Raw genomic sequence first — 20,504 nt, forward strand, 5'->3', positions numbered from 1 at the left:
CATTCACAAACTAATTCAGCTAAAAAACTTCATTAAATATCAGATTTATTCCTGGCCACTGAATCAGTTTTTATCACAATGCATTGTAAAAGCAAACAAAGGAACTTGGCCATTCCAATTCATACAAGCAGAAACAAAGAGGAAAAAATTGACTATAATGATGCCACTTCTCACAAAACTACTTCAGCAAATTTTATCTGTGTGTGTGTTAGGAAATGGTGTGTATGTTTAGGTTGATAATTGAACTTATACATAAAATATCCTAGAAAATCCAAATTCAAGCATCAGCTTGTACCAATGATACAAATAAAACTCAAATAATCATCAAGTGGAAGGCAAAAACAAAATGTAAAGGAAATAAACTTTATTTAGTGTTACCTTGAAAATCATTCATCCAACAAATAAGAAAAATGCACCACAATCATGAAATCATAACCTTTTCCACAAAAGAAAATGTTTCATTCCCCTCTGGCTGTAACTAAAAGATTGCAGAACACTGCAAAACAGTTTAATGACATTTTAGAGTTGTGCCTTTGACAGATGAGCAGGGCTAAAACCAAAGGGAAACATGGTCAAGTTCAATCTCAACTTTGTCCCTGAGTTTGAGTTTTCTGCTTTAGCAATAAAGCAATTAACAGCTATGACTTTAAGGATCCCATTGATAAATAAGAAACCAGCACAGTTTCATAGGTCTCGACTTCCTGTCTCTCCTTGCAGTTTCCTGCCACATAAAACATTCAAAATAAAACATCCTGCATCACAAACTTCAGTCAACCATCACTGAGCTGCTTACAGATGATGTTTAAATGAGGAATGTGTCCTTAATTTGCTAATGAGGAATCATTAAGTCACCTTAAATATTTTCCAGATTCATATAAAATTGCATTTGAGGAGCGAGATTTTCCAATATGAAATATGACAAATCATATTTCCAATAGGAAATAACACAAATTGATATAAAAATGTAACTTGTCTTTAAATGAATCCACTGCTTTTATATGAAATAATATTTATGATGCCACCATGATGTGTGGGAGGCCAACTGTAGGCCAGCACATATGAGACTACACAGGTTACTGTTTGGAGATCTCACATCACCCAGCTTATGAGATTACAAGTAGCAGAATATCAGTGTACAGCTGGGGCTGTAAGAGCAGACAAGGCAGAATGACTCCAAGCTTCAATCTGGTATGAGAAGTTCTTCCATCTCCAAAGCACTTTAGGTGCAAGGCTGTACAAAATTTCTCATTCCAAGGAGTTATAAAAATTCTCTGTACAGATTGAGATATTGCCACAGTAGGATCCCAAAGACACACAGAAAAAAGACCCTAAAACACAGTCCATAGCTTCAATTGTCTTGATTTTTTTTGTACTACAAACAAGTAAAGGAGAAGCAACTGTTGTAGGCCTTGGCCATTCATAATAAAGAAGTTTCAACCCTCTGCAATGTTTGAAACTGTATTTCATAACTAACTCCACACCTGACGGAAAAGAGAAAAAAAGCTGTAGGACTGCTCAGAAGAGAAAAATTTAAAAGGCAAAGAACTCCTGAATTCAATTAAGAGGAGAGAATAATGTAGAGTTTGTTTTGTTTTGACAGATTTCAAAACAGCATAAGAATAATCAGCCTTTACTCCTGAATCTGTATCTACTCCTTCCAGCCAGGCAATGGAGACAACTGCCCTTGGCTGTGCAAGGCCACTCCTTTCCCTTCACTGTCACATTCTGCCTTTTCTGTGATAATTTTTCAATCACCAAATTCTCATATAAAGTATTGGGCAATGTTTTCCAAGTGGGAATTACCAGAGTTTAAAAAATATTTCTAACTACAAGCTGAAGGCCCTGACACTAGAAAGCATTTCAGCCTGGGCACTGAGGTCTCCAGAATGAACTCCACAATGCCATTGCAGACAGATTTTTTTAAGCAGTCTGAGGATCTGCAGAGCTGCTACATAATTAAACTAGAAGCTTTCATCTGAGCACACATTTTTCATCCCTTGGCATTTTTTGGTCCATCCGAACACTGCAAAGGGAACACTGATCATTATAAACCTGCCCCTTGTACATTCTGAAACTGCCTGGTTCAGATCCTAGACCAGCAATACAATAGGCCTTTAGTACACCTAAACCAGCAGCTTTGTATGGAATTTTAGAACTCCTGAACATACAAATTTTCAACAATTCAAAAAAACCCAAAACAATCCAGAGGCTGAGCTGGAACAAGTAAAGAAACAAGATATGAGGAAAACACTGGAAGAAAAGGAAGTATTTACCATCCAATAAAGAAATCTTCAATATGCATAATTCCTTGTAAAAATCTTATTAAATACATTTAACATTCAATTACACAGAAAAAATAGTTTTTATTGAGACAAATTTGTTCATGCTGGCATTTAAAATCTCAGACAAACCCAAAAAACAATGGAATGAAAGAAGTTTTATGAGTAACCTTAAGAACTGCACCATCAGTGACTGTACTCAACACCTTCTGCAGACAATGCCCAAAACATCTTCCAGCTAAGGCTTCAGAGTATTTCTGACAAGTTAATCAATGCCCTCAGACATGAAAGATCTGCTGAATGAAAAAATCTCACAGAGCCAGCAGGGACACATGCTGTGTATTCCATTAATTTACTTGTAAACGTCAGGATTTTCTGCTCCCCACTTTGCACTTCAAACAGTGACAGCTCAATCCCTCTGCACCACACTGTGCTCTGCTCCACAACACTCACACTGGTGTTGGTCCTTGCTCTAGGGTTCTCCTCAACTTTTGGGTATTTTTATGGCATTTATTTTTGTGGTTGGTTTTGGGTTTTTTTTTTCCCCCGACTATTTTCTCCCCAGTTAAGCAGCACCCATGTGCCAAATAAAGGCCGTCTAAACCACATGAGGCTTCCCCACACTTCCCAGTGGCAGGAAGGGGACTCTCTACATGCAGTCTGTCAACAAGGTAATGTCAGGGGGTGCAGCTTAGATCTTCAGAGGTTGTTTGAAGAAAAGCTTAGAAAAGAATGATGCATAGAGAAAATGATTCACCTCTCTTCTGCTGTACTGACCAGTTCAGAAGACAAAATAAAATTCATGTGGTGATTGTTAACATTGCACTCCCTTATCAATGCTTCCAAACACACGTGGAAACCTTTTTTCCATACAGATCTTATGGAAAATCCCAGCCCTTTACTGCAAGCACGTACAAGAACTGCTGTGCACAGGAGCAGGTCATGTTCCTTTCTTCAAATAGCGGGAGAGGAACTGGCTCCTGACAAAGTGGATGAGCTTGGTCTCTGTGCAGAACATCGTAACCAGGGTTGCTGCAAGGCACAGGGCACCCACGCTGATGTGGATCAGCCTGGCCATCCAGCCCTTGTCACAGCAGAATAACACCTACAACATAGAAAACAAGGCATTGAGGAAAAGCAGGCAGCACAAAGTGCATTTACTGTCCCAACAAGAAATAAGGTCCAACACCCCTGCCCAACAGGCCAACGTCACCATCAAGCCAAGCGTGGCTTTGCACATGCACTGACCCTACAATAAATCATCTCCAGGAGTCACAACATTTGCTTTCTTAAGTTCTGTCAGAAAAAAAGCAACATATTAGGCTATTTTCTATCTGGAAATCTCCCACTTCAAAATATAAAAATCTCCTTTCTCAGGCATAATGGATTTTCAAACTGTCAAATTTTTGTACATTGAAAAGCTCCCATCACCTTAATAATCAGTCTGCACAATAACCATCTTGTACTGAATAAATGTGTTAAACGTGCTCTTAGCAATTTTTGGTTTTCTTCTAGTTGTGGTTATTACTTGCTTTTATTACAGAATTTTAAATGCCAGTTTCTTGGTGCTACTGCAAAATTTCCATTATTAATAACTAAGAAGATGGATTAACTACATACAGCAGAAATGTGTTACATTCTATTTTACTTATCAGATTCACCTTGTACAGGTGGCAGACAACATTGTTACAAAGAATCTCTAAACAATATATCCTGCCTTCCTGTAATGCAACTATCCCAGCCTACCCTCAAAAGCCCTTTTTCCTAATGGCATTTCTCTTTCTGTGGACACAAAAGCCACCTGCCAGCAGCATGGGCAGTGAGAGCAGAGAGGAAGGAGCTCACCTCTGAGAAAGCAGTGCCCACTGCACTGATGAAGTAAAGCAGCAGCAGGGCTGGTGAGGGCAGCAGGCCTGTGAGGGGTCTGTGGGAGCTTTCTCTGAAGTAGTGATAGATGTAGTGGGTGCTGTGAGCTATTCTGATGCCCATGTTGAAACAGTTGGCAAGGATAAAGCCCACACTGCCATACCAGTGGGTCAGGAAATAAGAGATGCACAGAAATATGAAAGACAAGGCCAGCATAACAAAATTGTACCTAGGGAAAAAAAATAAAGAAGAAATAATTTAACAATGCATGCAGTTACAGTATTCATTTACTAATGATCTTATATTTTCTAACAGAATTTCTCTTACCATCTTCTAGTGAAAATAAATTTGAGAAATGAGATGATAAAACCATTTGAAAGAATAGAAAATACATCAACCAAATTAAACCAAGAACTCCATTATGTGAATGAAATTCTATTATGCTAATCAGTTGTGCACTCACTGCAGAAAATCAAATTTAATAACAATTATTGGTAATGTAAAAACGTGCATTTTTTGCTAATTTACGTTAGGAATATATTAAAGAAAATTAATGCTCAAGAACAATTTGACACTTTATTTCATTTCTGATGTAAACGGTGACTTGGAAAACGAATGCACATTTTAAAGGGGTTGTGAAAGCAGCCCTTGCTAAGTCAGAAAAGCTCCCACTTTGACTGTGGAAAATAGACCTCACTGAAATTTGAAAGGGCCACATGAGGGACAGCCTAAACACAGAATCCTGGAAATAATCCAGGCTGGAAGGGCTCTCAGGAGGTCTCCTAGTCCAACCTCCTACAAAGCAGTAAACTGGATTCACAGCCACAGCTTGGATCACTCCTAAGTGCACATCCAGTACCTGTACATGAAAAATGTTAAGAGTTGCAAACTTTCAATGAGTCAAGTGATTGTCTTAAAAAGTGTAACTTCGAGCTCATCTGTGTAGAAAACACACATTTAAATTACTTTACTAGAGATATGCCAAAAGCTAAATTAATAATCTTTATTTCTTAGTTTTTGATCTTTTTACCCCAACTTTTCAACTTTTGCTAAAGCTGCTACATCTAAATCTAAATGCAGACAGCCTAGCAAGGAGTTGGTTTTCTGTGGGGCAGGATATTATTTGTGCCAATTTCAAAAGCACCAATTCCTTTTTAAAGTCAGCACAAATAAATTCACAGAAACATTTTGGAGACACTGTTTCCTACCTGTCCACTTCTTCTTTGCACATTAAGGCAAATGTAAAACATTCTGTTACTCCATTGACAGCAAGAAACAGGACATACAACGAGTAACACCGGAGGAGATCTGGACCTAAAAAGCACATTAGAAAGACAAAGAGTTAATGATTTCTTTTATCAAACCACTTTGTTTTTACAGCCACTGAACACAAATAAATAAGGTGAAGGATTCTGATGAGCTAAATCACAGATTTCAATAGTGGTTTCTCAGGAAAAAAAACCCAAACTGCTGATTTACAAAAAAAATATAATAGCTGTAGGGTTTCTTTTCCTAAAGAGTGGTGGTTTTTTGCCAGGTCTATAAATCTTTACCTGTTCCAGAACTGAGCATTGAGCCTCCATAAATATCCAGAGCCAGCTGAGAATAGGCATAGCCAAAAACGGTGATGGTGAGGCCAATCAGGAGCACAAATTTCAGCAGCAATTCCAATACATTTGCAGCCATAGCAACGTCATCCTGAAAAAAAAAGTAGTAAATCACATGAGCAAAAATCAATGTAATAATAGCCAGTCTCGTGCAGAAATGCTTCTTCAGAGAAACAAATCAGTTTGTATCGTGTAAAAAGGTGTGAAATTTATCCTTTGTTGTTGAATTATCCACACACACGCTCTTAACTTGGCAGTGTTTTTACGTGTTTATTATTCCATTTTTTTCAGTTCTACACACCAGGTAGGTTTTACATAAAATATACACACACAGACACCTCTCTTAGCCCACCAAGGACCTGAAGCACAGGAATTAATTGTGTGCTGATGTGCAATTAGCAGGACTGCTACAGGCTGACCTTCATGAGTGATCAAGAATACTTCTCTGTGGAACAAAGCTCTTATTCATTAATCCCCCTCATATAACTCAAACACACAAGAAAAATCCAATTCTTTTCTTCCCAAAGCTGCACTCTTCAGAAATATTATTTAACTATTTATTTTATTTTATTATTTTATTTTATTATTTATTTAGCTATTGATATGTATAAGTAAATAAAGTACTTCCAGATAGCATTTATTTAAAAGATTTCGTGATTTAAATAATGGCTTGCTGTATCTGGAAATACACAGTAGAGCAGGCTTTCCATCACACTGTTTGGAGCAGCTGATGTTAACTTTATTGATGCAAGGCAGCACTATGCCACTGCATATCTTCATTTCTATGCCATAAGTATTTTACCTATTCTCTTTTCTTTTTGGTCCAGCCTCACTCAACATTTTTTGTTCTCCACTTTCCAATTTTAACAGCCTCGATACTCAAATTTCAACACACATTTCTGTCACACATCTGTGATGCAACTTATCTGTAACAAAACCAAGCATCTGACAAGTAATTAATCCAAAATAAACATACCTGCTTCTGATCCTTTACAGTCTTCCCCCTTTCCAACACTTTAGCAAAAAATACATAAAAGCTCTCCTCAATAGGTAAAAAGATAAACCTGGCCACCAGTGAACCAAGGTTATTCACGATATCATATACACCTTAATAAAAAAAAAAAAAGCAATCTCAGAGTTTTAGACATATTTTAATTCCAATTTAATGACTTCTAATTTAACACCTCCAAAAAAAGAGAAAATAAGTGGTATTTAGAGCAACATTGAAGCAGTATTCTCTAAAAATTCTTACAGTCAAGCAACTACGGCTTAAAATTGCAAGATTTGCTCATGGCAAAGGTAAGACAAAAGCACCAACTACACAGAAGTGAATCTAGAACAGCACCAAACCACACCTCAAATTCTTGCTGTAGAGGAATTTAGAGGATCCTGTTAAAGCTCACTGAATGAGAACAGGAATGTAAGGATTTACTGATACAGGAGAAGAGAAAGATACACATCTAGTGAATGTCCCTGCCCATGGCAGGGGTGTTGGAACTAGATAATCTTGAAGGTTGTTTCCAACTCAGGCTATTCTATAATTCTATTATCATAAATTAAAGTTTATATTAATCATTCCCTGAAAGGTATCTCAAAGACTTTGAAACATTCTCAGATTTTCAAACTATCTTCAAACACTAAGTCATTTTCAGAACCACATGAAGAGCAGTGACAAAGAAAACTGTCACCCTTCCACAATACCACTCCATCACACTTACCCTGATCTCCAAAATTTAACACGTTCAAAAAAGTCATCATATATCGTTCACCTGTAAGTTCAAAATAAAGAACTTCAGAACAAGCCCCTCAATCTTTCCCAATACTTGTTCAGGCATTTCCATTACTAAGTCTTCAGCATATTTGACAGTCAAATGGGACAGCACCTAGTTCTGAAAATGCACAAAAACTCCATTCAGGTTGGCAATCATGTGCCTCACCTTCCCCCACCCAAGCTTGCTGAAGCTTTAAGTCAATTTTGTAAATAGTTTTCATGAGCCCTCTTCCCTCATACTGTCAAGCCTCACCCTCTGTCAAAATCTGTTTCAAGAAGGATTGTTTGAAGAAGCTCCAAGTCAGACGTGCTTCCTTCCAGTTAACAAAAGTCTGCAAAAAAAAATACTGAAATGTAACAAATGTGATTGAAATTACAGAGTAGAAATAAAAAACAGCAAGGCAGTGCAACACTATAAGGTCTCTCTAACTGCAGTAATGAGGAAACCCACAATACCACAGTTCCTAACCACTAATGTAAAGTATTGCTGAATTCAAGCACCAACACCACTGCTCTGGTGAAAACTGGTTCCCTTGTTGAAAAGCACTCTTGCTGTAGACAAAATAACCATAAGAGCTTTCTACAGAAAATACTAACAAGGTTAGAGTTAGGAAAAAAACACTCAGGTGTTTCACGTGCCAGTGTAACTCTCACCCTCACTGGGGATATGAATTGTTTACTGCTCTCCAAACTGTCCTTATAAGACTTGCAACCAAGAACTACCTTTATATTTTCCATCTGTAAATCTTATCCAGAATGTTGTCTTCCTCAATGAGTCTTTTCATTTCCTTCTTTGCCTCATTTTTGTTTGAGAGATATTTGAGTGTCTCTATGATGCTGTGGAAAATCATGGTAATTTTGTGCAGAGATCAAAGTACCAAAAATCCACTGTTCTGTGGTTCTGGCTTTTCTGCCTCAGATCCAGTGATAGCTGCTCATATCCCTGCACAGTGCAGATAGTCTATCTCCACTTAATGTCTACTAATATTTTACACAAACCAAGTCAGCAACAACAAACCCATAAAGAGTTCAAGTTTCATGATGTTTTTCTGACAAACTTCAAACTGAATTTTCTATTTTTTATTTAATCTGTTATCTTCTATAGTGCAAAAATAACCCCAAAACCACTCAATTAACTCCCCAGTCTAAAAGCAACATTCAAAGTGCCCTCACGTGAGATTTTAAGAAGAAAATCAAGAAATAAATTGCACAACTTACCTCATCTTCCACAAAGCTAGGTAATAGAGCTTTCACTCTAGCAACTGGAAATGATTTCTTTGTTGCTTCAGGAGATCCCAAAAACATCACAAAATAAATTACATAGCATGCTACCAGAACGCTGACATATAAAAGCTGGGAAGATCAGGAAGGAGAGAATAAAATCAGTGAAACAAAATTAACTTAGAAATGCAGAATTATATACTAGGTGAAAGTACAGTGAGAAGAAAATGTAAGTAGTCTTTGTGCCTACCAAATATTAAACTAGGTAAGGATTTGAACAGCTCTTAAGAATGCTGTTGATCTTTTTATCTTTTTTTAACCTGTAGGTTATCACAGACCTCTGCTAATTTTCATGTTTTATTCAGCATCTTTAGAACATTGCAGGTCCAATTATAAAGCACTTACTCAATCAGAAATCAAACTGACAGTGTAGCTACTGCCTACATCTCTTACTTCATAGAACATTTCCAATTTTCATCAGTTATAAGTAATCTACAACAGCCAGGGCAAAAACTGAAGGAAAAAAATTATCCCTCCTTCATTGTCATCAAGAAAAAGTTTTAACCTGAATTAATTGCACTTGATTAGCACCTTCTGATAAGGCAATGCAGTTTGGTGGTACAGGCTGATAAAGTTCTGTGTGATTAGAAGAACATAACCTTTTATTTGCAGGATGTGCCTTCACAGATGGAAGGTGTTTCCTTGTACCTCCCTTTAACTCAATGGCAAAGCACCAAGTCAATAATGAGTATCAGGAAAATACCAAACATAAATTCTAAATCTTAAACCCCCCAGGAGCTTTTTCTCTCAGCTCCCCAAAGTTCTTCACCAGGCTAAATGTCAAATGAAAATTAAAATTCACTTGAGAGAGAACAAAGGGAACTTACCTGAGCCAAGGAAAAAATGTAAAGGCCCCAGTGAGGATAAAGGATTACTAAAGTAACCGTCAAAATGCATTTTGACACTACTGAAAGGCTTTCAGCAATTACCTTCAAGAAACACAAAACAGAGAAGGGTTATGTTCTGGCAACCTAACCACGTACACAAGCTTAAAATATACACGTTTAATGCACAGAATTTATGTAGGAATGTAAGATTTTCCAAGTCAGTGTGACTTTGTCACAGTTTCTTTCTGCTGAGCTGCCAGATTGCATTGATATTTCTCTGTAAGTTTTCTATTCTAGCATTTCACAGTTCCTCCATTGCATTTTCCCAGTCCTTTGTATGGGACATAAGGGAGAAAATTTTGCTTAAGACTGTCATGTTCTCAATAGATACATTTCACAATTTTATGTAGAAATGTGGAAGCAGTGTGTCTCCATCCAATAAAAACCTACGTTTCAGGATTCAATGATCTTCAAGGTAATATTGTCTAAATAAACCAACTTGCTTGCTTTAACGGGTACAAATTCCTGGCTATGTTACAAACCAGGTGACAGAGTGCTAAACAGTACACACAGGGGTTTTATACACTTGAATATACAAAGATCTAAGTCAGTAATCTGTTCTTTCCAGTAAAGATTCCCTCCACATGCACACACCCCATGGACTTTACTAACCTTAAGTCTCACAAACAAATGAGCTTGTGCTAAAACCCAGAATGGTTCTCCCAGGAGTTCAATAATGGCAGAAAGGCCAAATGCCACTACACCAGCCTGATAGTGAGGAACCACTGAAGGGTCAGGTACTTCAAGCAAGTATAGCCAGACTAGGCCCAAGATTAGAGACCAAAAGACACCAAGAGGGACTCTAAAAAGTTAACATAAAAACTAATTAATGGAAATGTTACTTCAGCAGGAAAAAAAAAAAGACAAAAAAAATAGATTATAATATCACATATAGCCACAATGATTACACTAAAAAAAGGCCCTGAGGAATTAATTCCTGTTGTTACCATACCAAGAACGAATATTTTCCTTTGAAATTAACACCCTTAAGGCACTGTCTGCAAGACACAGAAAACATTTTCCTGAGTTGTCCATTTTCTAGTCCAGATCCATAAGGTCAAATAACTGAATTGTTGTGCCTTAGGACCAAACAATTCTGATTTTACATCACTGGAGCAAGATCACTTTGACCCTCACACTATCAGACCCCCAAGATATTTAACTTCAAGCTTCTAAGACATATTTCAGATGCTTCACCAAAGCTAACCTTCATTTGAAGTTATGCTTCTCTACAGGAAAAATGTGAAACAAAAAAAGATGCACACACTCAATATCATCTCTGTAATTTAATGCTCGCTTGAAAGGCTATCACACAGCAGAAAATTAACTACAGTACACCTCAGAGAACAGAAAAAATACATTTTAAATGTTAGTATTAGACCTTTGCCTGACAGGGACAATCCCTCTGCTTCACACCTGGATGCAGATGACCAGACATAACCCTTCACTCCTGGGCCAGATTCAGTTAACAGCTGGACAGTTCCAGGGAAAGTCAGGTGCCCCAATGGGAGAATACTATTTTATCATGCAGGGATAGTTTTCCACCATATTAGGCAGATAAATTTACTGCCCTGCCCAGATGGGGCTACACAGCAGCTACAGCTGACAGAGGGAGAGACAGAAAACCAGGAACCAGAAAGGAGAAACAAGCCATAAAATCCACTTTATCCACACTGCTATGTGTGATTGCTTGTTGCAGAGTCCTGTGGACTTTGAGCTGTTCTGATATAAATAGCACCACAGCTGAAAGTAGCAAGCCTTTTCTTCCCTGTTGTTAACTCCAAATCTTTCTTTCACCTTTTCACACCTCTCCTACCCAAACATTTATGTTGCAGGTTCACAAACGCATAGCAGGTAATAAAAGAACAAAACTGACCAGGAAGAGGAAGAAAAAGCAAAGGACTACGTATTTGTGCAAGAGGGTTTTCCTTCAACAGCTATGGCCTAAATGAAACTCAAGCAACAGAAGAAATGGCACTTTTGGCCTTTTTGGCAATGAACTTCCCCATGTGCTCCAACAAGAAATTAAGTCCACAAATGCTAAAGCACCAGAACTGAGCAGCTTCCTACATCAGTCCTACATCAGAAATATGACTGAGGCTTCTAAAAGCTGAAATAATTATGTCAGTAAATAAACACTTCCTCTCATTCTGTGAGCTACCAGACAAAAAGGAGAAATTCTATAAAAGTAAACTTTAAAAGGTATCTTACGTCAGCCACAAGAGATTAATTGTTTTGGTCCAGTTTCTCTTGGCACTTCCACTCAAACAAGCTCTGCGAAACGCCTCCCTGGCGAGGAAGCCAACTGTTGAGTACAACAGAGTCAGCCTAAAAGGGGTGAAAAGGGGAAAAAAAAGGAGAGAAAATCATTTCTTTTCAATAAATTGTAAATCCTTCATGCAGTAGCATCACCATTTTTACACACAACTGCCCGGCAGACAAATTCTTACAGGTGTGCAAGCATAGTTTTAGGAGCTAAAATTATCACCATCTAAAAAAGACAGGAAGGAATTTCGTGTGACAATTCAAACGGCAAGAGTGCACGCTGCAGACCAAATTTGAAGATACAGAGTATATCCTACAGGAAAAACACATTGTATCGAGTTTTCCCTCTGAAAACCGATGGCTTAAACACAAAAACCAGGCCAGTGCTAGCAGCGCTTCAGGCCGAAACACACCTGGGGAGGCATAAAATGACCAAACACTGTGACACAGCCAACAGATCGCACAGCATTAACCGGAGCATCGCCAGTACCAGAGCCCAGACCAGCACGGAGGGCCCGGGGACGCCTCCCCTCACCTGACATTGACCACACCGATGAGCTCCCGGGAGAGGTAGCGCAGGGTGAAAGCGTTCAGCCCGAAGGTGACCACCCGGAACAGCACCTGTGAAAGAAGCCGCACGGGAAGCACCTGCGGCGCCCCGCCGAGCAGCCGCAGCAGGAGGAGGAGGAGGAGGATAAGGAGGAAGGAGGGAGGGTCGGCCCCGCACCTGCAGCAGGGCGCTGGACGAGGCCAGCCGGGCGGTCTGGCCCAGCACGTCCTGCGCCGCCATCGCCCCGCTCCCGCCGCCAGGAAGTGGCGCGGCCGCCGTCGCGCAGGATTCCGTCAGCGGGGCGGTACCGCCGTGTCCCCTCAGGGCCGGGGCCGTGTCCCCTCAGGGCCGGGGCCGTGTCCCCTCAGGGCCGGGGCCGTGTCCCCTCAGGGCCGGGGCCGTGTCCCCTCAGGGCCGGGGCCGTGTCCCCTCAGGGCCGGGCGGGGCGGTACCGCTGTGTCCCCTCAGGGCCGGGGCCGTGTCCCCTCAGGGCCGGGGCCGCCATGTCCCCTCAGGGCCGGGCGGGGCGGTACCGCTGTGCCCCCTCAGGGCCGGGGCCGTGTCCCCTCAGGGCCGGGCGGGGCGGTACCGCCGTGTCCCCTCAGGGCCGGGCCCCCCGGCCCTGAGGGGACACGGCGGTACCGCCCCGCCCGGCCCTGAGGGGACACGGCCCTGGCCCTGAGGGGACACCGAGCGACAGGGGAACACTGAAGGAACACGGCACCGAGGGTGGTGCCCGCGACAAAGGGCGAATGGCCAAGGAACTTCAGCCCCTCAAAACTGAGGCGCGGCGCCACAGCCCCGGGTTCTCCGAAGGCAGCCCAAAACTGCAGCCTGCCGTAGCGGAGGAGATAGCGCGGCCCATGGGGTAACGTTCAACAGGAGCTGCTTTTCAGAGATTGCTGAAAGAGCTTCCGAATTCCACCCATCCCTTTCTAAACTGAGGGCAAACCCACCAACCTTCCCTGATCTAAGGAGAAACACAACCGAAACGGAGGATAGGGGAAAGGATCTTTCTTCATTGTGGAGAAAAAAAGAAAAACCCAACACACACAATCACAAAAACAACCAAATAACAGCAAAGCCAACCCAAAAAAAACCCACCACATAAAACCCACCCCAAAGGCACCTTTAAATATCAAGATGCAATTTAATTGCAACAGATTGAATTTGATAATACCCTGCATTGAAACCTTACAAACAGATTTTGGACTCAGTGTAAGTCAGGACAGTTCCAGACTATTTTGGATCGTTGTTTAAGCAGCGATATATAAAAAGATTCTATCTTTCTATGTTTCAGAACGTTCCCTTCAGAAGCACGGCACTTCCAGCTCAGAGGTCACATTTTTCTTAGCAATGCTAGAGTTGAACTAAGATTCTTCCTGTCTAACAGCAGCAGCTACAAAGAGCATGGGGGAGGGAAGTATCTGAGCCCTACTTGATTACAGCTTCTTAGTGACAGACTATGAACAGCAGCAGTTTAAATCAGGGTTTTCAGAGTATCTGGAGAACCAACCAAAATTCTTCAACCTCATGCAAAGCAGCCACCTCTCCATTAATTGTCTTCTGCATGCAACCTCCTCTTCCGAGTCATTTCACCCACCACTTTATTCCTTCCATGTTCAGAGTGAAGTTTTCCAGGCTGCTTTTTTCCTCCATTTGGTCATTTTTTCTAATAACATTATTTAAGTAATCTGGAAGCGATGTATAGATGTACAGAATATGTGGCAGAGGAGTATATCCCATGGTAAAAAAACCACAAACCTACAAAGAAAAAAAAAAAAAACAGGAAAAAAAAAAAAAAAAAGGATTGTTTTCCCTTTGTAGAGATGGGGAGATGGAGAGAGAAGAAACGAATCTCTGTTGAGTAATTGCAGAGACAGATTTTGAGTTATAGAAGAATATTGATTGTAGCTAGAGGGGAGGGAGCATTGTCATTCCCCTCTCCTTCAAGCAGTTTTCCAGTCATCAAGTGGAAAAAGCAACTAAAATATTGTTCTACCTCAGACTCTGGATTTTCCTTTTGTGGCAGTAAAGGGTGACAGCAGAAATTTAAAAAGACTTCTAGTATGTTATGGCTTGTGCTGATTTCTATAAGGGTGGATGAACTGGGACCCATTCTAAACTACCAGATAAGCTAAACAAGGAAACAAAGATGCAGTTGAGGAGCACGAAGCACACACCATAGAACTTTCAGGTTGGAAAGGACCCTTGAGAACAGAGAGCCCAACTGGTAATTGAGCACTGCCAGGTCAGCCACTGTCCCTAAGCACCACATCTACTTGGTTTTGAAATCCCGCCAGGGATGGTGACTCCACCCCTCCCTGAGCAGTCTGTTCCAGTGCTGTTTTGTTGAAGACATTTTTCTTAATAACCAGTCTAAACCTCCCCTGCCACAACTTGAGGCTGTTTGCTCTCATCTTACTGTTTGTTACTTGGGAGGAGACACCAACACCCACCTGGCTGAAAAAACCCTCCTTTCAGCCAGCTGAGTGATAAGGTGTCCCCTGAGCCTCCTCTTCTCCAATAAATTATCAGCTGCCTCGGCAGCTGCTTCTCCTAAGCTGGTGCTCCAGACCCCTCAACTGTCTTAATTCCCCTTCTCTGGACACGCTCCAGCATCTACCAAAACTCCAGTGAGAAGGACTCATGTTATTTTCTCTCTACACACAAACATTTCCGTGACAAAAGGGGGTAACTTCAAGGACTAAAACATGAGGATTCACTGTGCTACCTGGAGGCAATGGTCTGACCTTTCCAGGCATCTGCCATGGGCAACAGTAAGTGACAATGAGCGATGTTTTGTTGGACAGTTTGGCTTGTCACCTCATAAAGCCGAAACAGAAACAGCTGCAAAGGCCGAGGGGGGTGGAAAAAGAAGAGCAATAACTGTGACTCCAACTGGTTTTTATAGGACAGCTTTGGCACGTGGAGCCTCCGGCATTGACGCGGTTCGGCCGCGCGGTGGCGGCACCGGCCCCGCCACGGCCCGGACGGGACGGGCGCTTCCCGCTCCAGCGGCACCTTCCAAACTCCGCTGGGCTCTGTCCGAGCAGCAGCCCAACAGCCCAACGGGTGACGGAAATGGGACACAGCACAAGTCCAGCTCAGAGCAGGAGCAGCATTTCATAGAACAGCAGGAAGGAAACTTAAAGCTCATCTTGTTCCAGCCCCTTGCCATGGGCAGGGACACTTCCACTATACCACGTTGCTCCAAGCCCTGTCCAATCTAGCTTTCAACACTTCTGAGATAGGGCAGCCACAGCTTCTCTGGGAAGCTTGTGCCAGTGCCTCACCACCCCCCCAGTAAAGAGCTGTTTCCTAATACCTAACCTACTCTCTAGGTGAAGCATTCCCCCTTGTCCTGTAACTCCATGCTCTTAAGTCTCTCTCCATCTTTCCTGTAAGCTCCCTTCAGGTATTGGAAGGTCACAGTTAGGTCACCCCAAAACATTCTCTTTTCCAGGTGCAACAACCCCAGTTCTCTCAGCCTTTCCTTATAGCAGAGGTGCTCCATCCCTCAATTTATCTTGGCATCTTGGTGGCCTCCTCTGGACTGTTTCCAGAAGGTCCATATCCTTCCTATTCTGTGGTGCCAGAGCTGGATGCAGTGTTCCAGGTGGGTCTCACCAGAATGGAACAGAGGAAAATCTCCTCCCCTCCCTGCTGCTCACGGTGCTTTGGATGCAGCCCAGGACATGGCCCATGTCCAGCCTCTCATCCACCAGCACCCTCAAGTCCTTTTCAAAACATGAACTGACATATCAGCTAACTTAAATTTATTCACAACGATGCCTGAACAGGCTTAACAACTGAGTTGGCAGAAGATGCTTGTTTTTAGTAACATAACTTGAGAATAGGTACAAGTTAAAGGAGGACCAAGTTACTGAACTGGCACATGGTGTCACAAAATCTTCATGAGAACATGAAGTCAAAACAATTGCTCTCTGATTCCCACAGCAGGCAATGCCCACTTAAAGCGTTCCTGCATCTTCTCAGCACAACATTCTCCACTTTTGGCTGCCCTGAGGCAACAGTTTGTGATGGGATACTCTAAAATAGTTCACTTTTCTTAACAGCAAAGGAGGAAATATTAACTGCTACAAAGATTTTTGCATACAGAGTTAGTCTGCATCTGGAACTAAAGTAGGTGGGATTTTCCTCCAGCACAGGCCCCACACTCCTTGATTTGGCACAACTGGGACAAACCCCTGTTTTTATTAGAGGTATGTGAAGCCTCCATATCAATCTACACCTAAGTTTAGTTAGTCAAAAAAGACCAGACAATGTATATATATATACATATAGGCCTTAGAATGAGCTGGGACTGTTCCTTCAGAATTTTTTAAAAATTTATTTTTTTTTCAGTAGCTTGGCATCTATGTTTCACTTGGGGAACTTGGAGTAATTAATTACCCAGCTAATAAGGCATTTCAGGATGAAAGGCGGACTTTGATTTCAAATCACAACTTTTTTTACAATCAATAGTAGCCCAGAAAACTTAAAACCTGGTAAGAACAACTAGAGACCTTCCATAATATCAGCTCCCTCAGAGAGGAATTGGTCTTCTACAAAAATATTTCCCAAAGTGAAATTGGGAAGCAGGAACCTACTGAACCTATTGAATCATTGCAGAACCATAATCAAATCCAGTGTAAAGGATCATTGCAATTTTGTATTTTATTAATCCAAATAAATGCTGCATTAGAATTATCAATATATTTAATTTTTTCATTTTATTTGTGAGTTTTCATTCCTTTAAGGTCTCTTGACACTTAAGCTAGAAAATCAACTGTGCTATGAAATCATAGGCAGCTCAGCCTCCTAGAATAGTGCATGATGTAACATAAAATGACAGATTGAGCTGTGAGCTAAAGACTCTAGATTTCTGCAGCTACTGAAGAAGCTTTCAAGTCAGGACTGATTTTGGAAATTAGCAAAACAAATATTCAAAACCCCTGGTGCTGGCTGAGCAACCTTCCCCCTCGATGTCACCCTGTCCAGCTGTTTCAGTGCACAGTCTGAGATCCCCAGCCCAGAGGTGCTGCTGCTGCAGCCAGCCCTGCTCTGTGCCCTGGGCAGGAGGGGAGGCCCCGAGGGCAGCATGTCCTGCATTAAAGGGTGGATGCACTCTGCTCCTCCCATCCCTCTGCCCACATCTCCATTCTGCCCCATGGATCCCACTAAAGCAGACGAGTGGTGCACAGCTGGAGCTGTAGGGTAACTGCTCTGCAGAGCTCACCCATCCCAATCCCCCCTCTGGTCTTTTCCAGGAGCAATGGTCCTTAACACAACTGCTCTGCCTCTGCTGCAAGTCCACAGTTTGCTATTTCAATAATGAGGACAAAATCATGGCAAAAGGTCATTTTTCCTGTTCTGCTCAGAGGTCTTGTGCCAGCAGAGGCCAAATTATGTTATCTGGTTTTAATTTTGTTTCTTTTTCAGAAAGAAAGCACAGAAGACATCAGTGTCTTTGTTCCTGATCATATAAAGCTTGTTCCTTTACAGCAATAACTAGGAGGTTGGGGTAAATGCAGGGAGTCACATGGAGACTTACCAGACTAGGCACTAAATCTCACTAAGCTTCCTTCTCTCCTCTGAGCACCTCTCCTGGGTCAGAGACACATCCAAGCCTGGGGATGCAACATTTCCAGCACAGCACACAACTGCAGGAAGGAAAAGAAGAGACACAGGCCCTTCACCAGCAAAGGACACACTAGGAGTTACTACTGTGCCAGTTTTTCTTCCCTCTAACCAGTGTCCCCCAGAGAGATTTTTAGATTAGTTCCCCAGGCCTTGTGCACTGAGTTAATCTCTATGAGCATGTTGAACAGTTAAACAAAAATCTGTAATTTTTTTTTTCTTGGCTCATTATTAGTTCAGCAAGGATTAATGTCCTTGCTTTGGGATAAAAGAATAAAGGGACTTTTTGAAGAATGAGCAGGGTTTTCTGTGATACACAACATTTGAAAGAACAGTGCAGCTTTAGAGCACAGCTTTTGACTTTGTAGTGTTCATTTTGCCTCACACATTTTCACAGTGCCTTTAATACACTGTTTCTATGTAATTTGATAACTGTTTTTACTGCCTTATCAGTTTCCATTGTAAATTCAACTTTTACTTATTGAAATATTTTACATATAGAGGAAAAACACTTTCTTATATATGAAATAATGTAACAAACCAATGTTCTACTCAAGGGAAAGGCAAAAAAAGTAACAAAAATAGAAGTCATAGTACAATATCAGGGATGGGATAGTGCTACTTTTTTTATAACTTCTAAATAACTGACCTGCATACTTTACAGATTTTAAGAAATTGTATGTATTGATTAGAAGAGCAAAAACAGGTGTTATGCTCAATGTTGTCTGCCTCCATAAAGCTCTTTTTATTTTTTCTTATGCCTTTTCGATTTAGAAATCTGTGACATTAAAGATCTACCAAAAAAACACCACCTGGTTATTTAATCTGGGGAAGCAATAAATTACAATATTTTGTCACAGGAACTGGCAAGCTCCTTGCTTAGAATTCATGCAAAATTAATTTTAAAGCACATACATAATCAATTTTGCACCATCTTAACTATCCTTTGTGTTCTAAATACTACGCTTTTTTGGTATATATTAATATGTGTTCAGCTGAAGATGATTTCTGTCTTGCCTTCTTCAAGGGTAGAAATTCCAGACATTTTTGCTAGGATTTGCCTAACAGTATTTGTCTTTGTATTTGTATTTGTCTGGCTTAGGAAATTTGTATCAGCCTCTCACTCTGAGCACTGGTAGACAATTTCTCTAATTTCTGTGTGCTTTAGAAGCCTATCAATATATGAAATAAGAAAACTGCAGTGGAACAGCTCTTGATCTTTTTGGAACATTTATCCTGTCAGCAATAATCAGAGATAAGAAGTTTGATTGCGGATTGTTTCTTTTACCTTACAAAATCTCACTGCCTTCACGTATTGCTCATGGCACTTATGCACGACTTCAGCTATCACTACGATCTGAATTGCTGCTGCAGGGCAGGACATCCCAAATCCTACCCTGCAGACCTGAATTATAAAGGTGGTGATAAGCAGGTGCTGAGGCAAAATGTACATTTTTCTTCCTTCCTGGGCACTGTGTAAGATGAAGCCCAGGGTAAGAGTCCCTGCTTCAGGTTTGGTGCCAGCGCATTGCAGTGGACAGACAGAAGGGTTTTCTGCTGACAACAGCCAGAGTAAAGGTACAGGAACACATTTGGCAGCTGTGAGCACCTGCACTTGAAAACTCTTTACTAACTTCTGCTTGGCATCTTTGCACTACAAAATCATTCCATGAACTCCAGGCTGCATCCCTTGACAAAAAATGTACTTGAAAGAGAGAGAGGGGGGTGCAAAAAGTCTGCACAAGAGATTTCTGCTTGCTGCACAAACGTATATTCACCAACACTGTTTGCTTTAATAATCATATAGAAATAAGGCTCTGTTCATTAAGACATTTCACAGCTGTCATGTAGTCAAGCTGAATGATCCTCTTATATTTTAGAATTCAACAAGAAGTGTTATTAAACTTGCTTTGACCTCAGCATGATTTGTTTGTCCATGAAATAACCGCAACACTTTTAAAATCAACAGTGATAATAACAAACACAGTAAAATAGACACTGTAGGACATAACTGGCAAGAGCTTCTGAGAGGAAGCATGAGAGGAATTTAGATTCTGAAAATGCACTAAATGCAAGGTATTCTTGAAAAATATTCCAGTTTCTTCTTATTTTTTTTCTTTCTTTTTTGACAGTCACCTGGAAACTTTTGAAGAAGATGGAGACATGTAGGAGTTGTGCTTAACAACCAGGAGGATATGGCACAAAAAAGTGGTTTTGCTACTCAAAGTAATTCAGCATCTAGGAGGAGAAGAATCACTTCATGCAATGCCTTATAAAGTTTGAGAATGCAGAATTTGTGACTCACCATACACTTCAAACTATGTTCATATGATATTATATAACACTGTGCACGCT

General features: G+C 41.0%; 1 protein-coding gene across 1 annotated transcript; it reads right to left on the reverse strand.

Annotated features, from left to right (window-relative positions):
• Positions 1–349: 349 nt before the first annotated feature.
• RFT1 (RFT1 glycolipid translocator homolog) lies at positions 350–12,769 on the reverse strand. Its single transcript, XM_014869671.2, has 13 exons — positions 12,684–12,769; positions 12,492–12,577; positions 11,903–12,019; positions 10,304–10,493; positions 9,632–9,733; positions 8,742–8,876; positions 7,777–7,855; positions 7,471–7,521; positions 6,729–6,859; positions 5,699–5,843; positions 5,354–5,459; positions 4,125–4,374; positions 350–3,384 (listed from the first exon to the last, which is right to left on the reverse strand). The coding sequence occupies exons 1-13, from the start codon at positions 12,744–12,746 to the stop codon at positions 3,220–3,222; spliced, it is 1,620 nt and encodes a 539-aa protein (XP_014725157.1). The 5' UTR covers positions 12,747–12,769; the 3' UTR covers positions 350–3,219.
• Positions 12,770–20,504: the final 7,735 nt, after the last annotated feature.

This window comes from Sturnus vulgaris, chromosome 11 (genome assembly GCF_052056855.1).
Source record: "Sturnus vulgaris isolate bStuVul1 chromosome 11, bStuVul1.hap1, whole genome shotgun sequence".
NCBI classification, from domain to species: Eukaryota; Metazoa; Chordata; class Aves; order Passeriformes; family Sturnidae; genus Sturnus; species Sturnus vulgaris.